Raw genomic sequence first — 7,777 nt, 5'->3', positions numbered from 1 at the left:
TTTATTCCCATGGTCTGGAAATCACATGGGTGCAATGCTGTTGTCTGTTTTTTTTTTTTTTAAATAAAATAATAATCTGCCAATAATCTGTCTGCTTGGTCATTATTAATCAGGTTTGGTATTTATTTATTCACAAATACTCTCTTTCCTGTTGAGTGCTGTTTTCTGGCAATATAGAAAATACTTGTAAATAATTTTGAGGTAAATTAACTGCAAACATGTGGATTGGGGGGCAGTTTCCAGCTGCTGCAATATAAAACACACACAGAGAGCTGTATAGGTTTTCTCTGAATCTTAGGAAACTTAGGAATTGGCCCGAAACTTATTTTTTTCCTGTTGAAATATCAGCCTTTCTCACTGACATACCAAAAATCAATTTCTGTTAATGCATTAAGAAAAATATGTTATGCACAAAAAGTTATTTAAAAACAAAAAATAACCTCTATATAAATAAGTAAAATAAATAAATACATAATTGAAATTATGACAACCTTCCAGAATGTTTCAAGCTGTCGTTACATTCTTGCTGGGAGGTCAAATTCGTGGTAGAGAGTGAAATGAGGATGCTAGAGGTAAAAAGAAAACCCTGCGGAAGAGGAGAGCATGTGTCTCATTGTGAATCCACTTGCAACACTGAGACTGTGGGAATGTTTAATGAAGCAGGGGGGTGGCAAGGATACAAACCTCCTTATTTAAAATGCCACTTCATTAGCATAATCTTATTTAACGGGAGCAGGCCTAAACACGCGAACGCAATGGAGGAGCCAAACTAGCAAATATAGGATCAGGAAGAGGGAGGAGAAAAACGGGGGCGGTGGGTGGGTTCGTGTGCGTGCGTGTGCGCGTGTGTATGGCACGCTAAAGCACACTCACCCGCTAATGACCTTGATTTTTTGACACCTGAAGGGCTCCTAACTGAAAGATGACGGTTGGAATGCCAAATTTTCCGACTGGCCGTCAAATCGAACATGACTCCGCACAAACTTAGTTCCGGTCAACTAGCTTCCTAAATCAGTGCGCAAGGCGCTAAAACGGAGGGTAACCATGGCAACAGTCTTCCGTTTACGAAAACTTAGCTGAAATAAGGAAGAGATCAATTAAAAAAAAATAAATAAATAAAACTTTTTTTTTTCATTTTCTCATTGCCCTATTCTGAAGTTGTTTGTGCTTTTTCTTTCTAGCTTTGCTAGTTTGCTTGTTTTTTTTTTTCCCTTGGTGCTATTTCTTTTCTAAATGAATAACACACACACACACACACACACACACATATATATATATATGATGAATGAGAAAGATTGAAAAATAATACTAGAAAAACTAATAATTATTTTATGTATGTTTCGCCTGGTGCAAAGTATCTATAGGCCTAGGTTACAAATGTTAACCCCATCAGAGGTGTTCCTCAGCCCGCCTTTTATTTAACCAATAACTCACCCTTATGAAAACAGATAAACTTGTAGAGGCAATTAGGGCTCTTTGCGTCCGACTGCACAACACTTGTCATATTGTGGCACAATGCATGCTGTCAGTTTCAGTTAGGTCCGAGTGCAGACCACCGGTTTAGGCCCTTATGTCACGGCTCAGATAACCGCCAGCGGCAGGCCACGCAGTTGTGGCTCACTGCAGTCTAATTGAAATATTGCGGATCATAACGGTTAAAGACAATTTTACACACTTCATTAATTAACGTTAAAGATGCACTTCAACGGCAGCTGCTGGCCGACAGCGGGTACAAACGGAAAACACCGCAAGCAGGAAACATATTGCACTGCTTATTAGGCTTCGATTGGTAATCTGTGTTCAGCCAAAGGGACGACACTGACTCTCCTTTTTTTTATTGTTTATTATTAATATATATATAAAAAAACGAATTCATCATCAAAACAAACTGAAATCTCATTTAGGCTACTTCATTAAAAAAAGATACATGGAATTCAAGCACATTTTAAATTAAATTTAATCGCAATAATAAAAAAAAGGTTTCATATACGTTAGGCCAATTATTATTATTATTTTTTTAAGTTTGATTTACTGTATTGCTTTTCCCTAATTATTTTTCACTTATAAAGGGAAAGAAATGCGTCTTATTCCATGGCTTATTGTAATAAAAATCTATCCATACACACGGGCCAATATTTTCACAAGAAGGGCCCATATGTAGGACGGAGTGTGTCTGATTTCACTTAATAGTGATGCTGGGTGTTGGTAATTACATCAGGCTTGAGGTCCCTCCGTCAGCCTCCTCTCCCTCTCTCCTCCCTCTGCGCGGAGCTGATTGGTCGCTGGGAGGCAGCTTGGACAGAAACTGCGTTGTCCTGGTGACCCGGCCTCTGTGCACCCCAGCCCACTATAAAACCCCGCGGATGCACGCAGGCGTGCCAAATGGGCTGTCAGATGCGACTTGGAGTAACAAGTGGATTTGACGTTTAGGTTTTTCTCTTCATCGCGCCTGCAAACACTCTCGGTAGGTGTTTTATTATTTATTTTCTGTTAGGTTATCCTGATAATTAGTGTCAGTATACACAGATTGTGTTTCTGCTTTAATTATTCTCAGAAAAAAAAATCCGGAAATAAAATAGGACGCTGATTACTGGCTGCTGCATATAAAAGATGGGGAACTCAACAAATAATTTTTTATATGGTTTTCTTTCTTTTTCCATTCTGTGATTGTGTTATATCAAAGTTAAATCACAAAGTTTCCTCTGTGTTAACATATTTTATGAGGCCTACATTGATTTAAAAATATTTTTTTAAAAATGAGCAGATTCTCATTATCAGAATCGAAATGGGTAAGATGAGCTTGGTTTGGTCGACATGTGGATTTGAACTTTCAGTAAAGTAACTCAGAAGTTTACTTTTTTGTTGTTTTTCTCAGATTAGCGTGTGAGACCCGGATCATGGACTCAGATACAAGCCGCGTGTCAAGCAGACCGTCCTCTCCCGAGGTGGACGACATCTTCATGTCTACTTTGAAGAAGTCTGTGCACGGCTTCTCCGGCGCTGTGTCCTCTACGCAGAGTGACTCTCCGTCAGAGATCCCCGGTCTGCGTGGCCTCTCCGCCCTCGACGAGGACTCTCTGTCGCTCCGGATGGCATCCAAGAAAGACCGTAAACTCCTCTCGGAGAACGAGCTGCAGGCGATCCGCCTCAAGATCAACAGCCGCGAGAGGAAAAGAATGCACGACCTCAACGTGGCCATGGACGGGCTGCGGGAGGTCATGCCCTACGCGCACGGACCGTCGGTGCGTAAACTCTCCAAAATCGCAACGTTGCTGCTGGCGAGAAACTACATCCTGATGCTGAGCAACTCTCTGGAAGAGATGAAGCGGCTTGTAAGTGAAATCTACGGCAGTAGCGGACATCACAGCGGCTTCCACCCGTCAGCATGTGGGACTATGACACACGCGGGGCCCGTGCCGGGACACCCGGCGGCTTCTCACGCATCGCACCCCGGGGTACATCACCCTCTCCTCCCGTCGGCGGCTGTCTCCACTGCCTCTCTTTCCGCGCCCGGTATCTCCGCCGTCACTTCAGTCAGACCCCACCACGGACTTCTCAAAGCGCCCACTGCCAGTGCGGGGCCCTTGGGCAGCAGTTTCCAGCACTGGGGCGTTGGCACCGGCATGCCCTGTCCGTGCAGCATGTGCCAAGTCCCGCCTCCGCATGTGTCCAGCATGAGCACCGTCACCATGCCGAGGCTCACCAGCGACTCTAAGTGACTCCAAGCAAAGCTGAACTTTTCTCCGGGGGGTGTTAAAGACTTATCTCCCAACTTTATCGTGGTTTTATTTATCTTTGTTGCCGAATCCGTTGCGTCAACGGAGGCATTTAATAAGACCAATGCATTGGTTTTCTTCACTGGGACTTCGGTGTTTTTGAAACTAACTCGGTGTTTCATAGTAATTAACCTCTGTTTTAACCGGTCTTTTCTTCACAGAGCTCCTGCAACACACACAAACGTTTTCTTGCGACTGGGAATCGGTCATGGCCCACATACGTGTTTCCATGCAGTTTGTTGAAGATCACATTTATTCCAAAAATACTTTCCCGTTCTGTGGTACCGCAGGAAAAAAAAAGTCCCCAAAAGTTGAATCAAACCACAAATATAGGATGTAAATATCTAGATGGGCTGTTCTGTTTAAATAGTCGGAGATATATATTAGAGTCTTGTAAATGTCCAGGAAGACTCCGCCACCCCACCTCCTCACATCTTGCACCTGCTATAATTATTCTGTCCGCCTCATTCAATGCTCCTCTCCCTATTTTCTCCTCGGTAGGCTGTTATTCACTGTCAGACGCACACAGCGACCACTTCTTTATTTTTTTAATTACAAAAAAAATAAAAATAAAAATTTGAAAATGATATTTATTTACTTATTTTGGAGGGGACGTTCAGACGAATCTCTGATTATGTTGGGGTTTGAAATGTAAAATAAAGATGAATATTGAAATGAGAAAAACATTTTGTGGTGGTTTTGTTTTTATTTGTTTTTCTTTTTTGTGGATAAATACATTTAAAGGAGACTAAAAGCAGCGTTTATAGCTTGTAGCAGGAGGGCAGTACTGAACAGGGTTATTCAGTATTATTACATAATAACCAGCGAAATTACACATCATAAGCACAACTTGTTTTGTTTTCGTTTTAAATTGTAGTGTTTAGATCTTCAAGGCCAATTAAACGTTTATCATGGGAACAAAAAGTTTTCCGCCTCAGCTAAAACACCTTAGCACTCTTTAAGAAAAGTTTTTATTTTGAATCAGTTTATTTTCATTATTACTCCATATAAAACCCAATCGGCTTAGATTCAGTTGTCAACCAAAAAAACAAAAATAAAAAATAAAAATATAAACATATCGCCCATTTAAATAATAAATCTCAGCCTAATTATTGGTGTTATATACAAGCAGTTATGAGCATCTTATGAAAAAGGGCTTCATTAAAAAGAACAAGTTTGACGATAAACGTTTTCTCGGATTTATAACAGAGTGCCCAAAGTAATTTTTCGTCATGTTATGAGCCAACAGCAATGTTGCCACATGAAAGAAACTTTTCAGAGCTGGTCTCTTCTGCTGGATGACACTCACTGTTTTTAATTATTCACAGTTGTGCACAATGTGGCTTCAGCTGGTGGAGAATGAGCTTCATTCAGCAAACAGTGATGACTTTTAGCCCACTGACACCTGTCTGTCTGTCCAACTGAATGTTTCTTCCTGAACAATTCATCTGCTCACATGAATACTAATTTCCAACCTGTGCAGCAAGAATGTGAGTAAAATACAGCATTTGAAATAGCCACCTTAAAGCACGAGTGTAAACAGCCGCTAAAGATGAGCACAAAAAGCTCTTTTGGCAATAAGAAGCCAGCGATGAGTAAACGCCGGTGGACTTTAGGAAAATGAAGCAGCTGCATAGCAGATTGTGCATGCTGTTGCAATATTTTCCAAAAGCTTTTGAAGCTGGAATGATATGACTAAATCTCTGAATATTCATGCATGCATTTGTTTATTCATCTCATTACTGGAATTGAATTATTCAGAGTCCTTCAGTGTTTTGTAGGACGTTCGAGAGTAAGAGGTAATTTGGCGCAATGCAACAAAAACAGTTTATTTACAGATAAGCTATAAGAAGTAATTCTTCCAAAGTTTCAGCGTATGCCTGTGGCTTTCCCAAAACTTGCACGCTCAATGCTTTGCCTTCAGCGTTGATACATCAGTTAGTACACTGCCATCTAATTTCTTTGGTCTTTGAATCAGACCTCTCCACAGACTCTATCACCTTTCACATATTTCACAAGTTCCCTGGATTCTGGGTTTGTGTTTACACATTTCCAAAGTCCCAAGAAAAGAAGCATTAAAAAAAACAAACACCTGTGTGTGAGGGGCACCAATGATTTGTAGGGAGTTCAGGTGCACTTACCTTTAGGCTGTCATTCTTTTAAAGCATGCATTTTAACTTTTTGTTTCTAATATCATTACTAATATCATTACTATGGTCCCAGTGAGTCATATAACAATGAGAAAGTGTGCCAAAAAAAAAAAAATCATCATCATCATAAACAACAGGCCAGTTGAGCACATCTGCACCTTTATTACACCTTTATTATTAATTTGTTTATTTTATTTTATTTTATTTTATTTTATTTTATTTTATTTTATTTTATTTTATTTTATAAGCAGTTCTGCCTGAAAGCCTGAAGATCTTTGTCATTCATTTTTGGTTTTTAGTCTTGTGAACTTTCTATTTTTGTTTACAGCTTTTTTTTTTTTACTATTATTATTTGTAATAGTAGATCCAATTCTTCTTCTCAGTTGACATCATTTTATTTTAGACTTTGGCATAAAGAGATTTATAGTTTTTTTAGTGGCACATACAGCACTTGGAAACATCTGCTTTTCCTCAGGGGTCCCAACACCAGAGCAGTCCAAGCACCATTTGTCAGAGCAAAATGCAGTTAACATGGATTAAAAAGTGTTACATTTCAAAAATAATTAGAAAGCCCCCCACACACTCACCCACACCCACCACCCCATTACTCTTCTGCCTCTGTCTCAGTTACAGAGCCCAACATATTTCCTGAGTTTTGCTGATTATTTTGTTGCTAGCATATAACAAATGGCACCGTATGAGAACTACAGTTAAATGACAAAATGACAAAATAAAGGAAAAAAAGTTTTGCAGTGAACTGTTAAACGCACACACACACACACACACACACACACACACACACACACACACACACACACACACACACACACACACACACACACACACACACACACACACACACACACACACACACATGATATAGGTGCTCACAGCATGGTAAAGGAAGATACCGTGGACCTGAATAGATATTTGAATAGGCAACAATGATGTGTTATGTTCACTATATGAATATTGACCTGTAGTAGCAGCTAAGTTCCTTCCAAAATGTGCTTTTTGAGGAATATTTACTGTTTTGGAGATGGGATCGGATCATAACACAAAGAGTGTAGTTACTCTTAATGCATCATAACGCTTTAGTCCCAGGTAGATTCACACAAAGATGCTGTGCTGTCCTGTTTAAGAGAAAAAACATCATATTAGAAGGAGGTGTTGTGGCAAATGAATGAATGCCTTTCCATTTATACAACAATATACAATATACAACAAACCTGTTGTCTCTCTATCAGGTACAGTTCACAAAATTTTCAGGCAGTTCATGGTTCATATCCTGTGTAAGAACTTTAGTTTAGTTTTTAATCACTGTTGTCTTTGTTTTTGTTTCAAATTTTGTTAGTTTTTCAAGATCCATCCAGACAAACATGTGCCTAAAGTTAAAAGGGAAGCTCACTGGGTGGAATCTCTTCAGCTCTGCGTGAACATTCTGGCCAATAGCAGCTGGGCTTCATGTCCTAGTGTCTGGATTTGAATAAACAGCTTCTTATCCACTGTTGGTGGCAGGCTGACTTATCCATTGGTGCTGAGAGCGTGAGGTTGATTCTGTGACAGTTTAAATATTCATAACTTTGGACAGAAGGGGAGCCATCAGTCTTACACTGTTGTAACTGGATTTAAACCTTCCTGAAAACACTGCACAGATGTACACCCTTTCAGCACTGCGTATCATGTTGTGTTAGCCGAAAGGATTAAACATTGGTGGGATGCATCAAAGGTGGCGGAAAAACAGAAAGAGAAACAGAGTCTATGTTGGAGAAAAGGAGGAATAAGAGAGAGAAGATAATCAAACAGAGAAGCTGTCAGAGACAAAGGCAGGATTTAACTCTAACAAGAAAA

General features: G+C 39.9%; 1 protein-coding gene across 1 annotated transcript; it reads left to right on the top strand.

Annotated features, from left to right (window-relative positions):
* Window positions 1–2,330: 2,330 nt before the first annotated feature.
* On the top strand, window positions 2,331–4,460 carry olig2 (oligodendrocyte lineage transcription factor 2). The gene is made up of 2 exons (XM_026145043.2): window positions 2,331–2,464; window positions 2,876–4,460. Exon 2 carries the CDS (start codon window positions 2,898–2,900, stop codon window positions 3,717–3,719), a length of 822 nt encoding a protein of 273 aa, XP_026000828.1. The 5' UTR covers window positions 2,331–2,464; window positions 2,876–2,897; the 3' UTR covers window positions 3,720–4,460.
* Window positions 4,461–7,777: the final 3,317 nt, after the last annotated feature.

The sequence above is a fragment of the Astatotilapia calliptera genome, chromosome 16, assembly GCF_964374335.1.
Source record: "Astatotilapia calliptera chromosome 16, fAstCal68.1, whole genome shotgun sequence".
Taxonomy (NCBI): Eukaryota; Metazoa; Chordata; class Actinopteri; order Cichliformes; family Cichlidae; genus Astatotilapia; species Astatotilapia calliptera.
Note: the sequence above shows the minus strand (reverse complement) of the source record. Positions and strands in the feature narration are given on the sequence as shown.

Coding starts and splice junctions, on each gene's coding strand:
- olig2 (XM_026145043.2), top strand. CDS start 2,898: ATGGACTCAGATACAAGCCGCGTGTCAAGCAGACCGTCCTCTCCCGAG.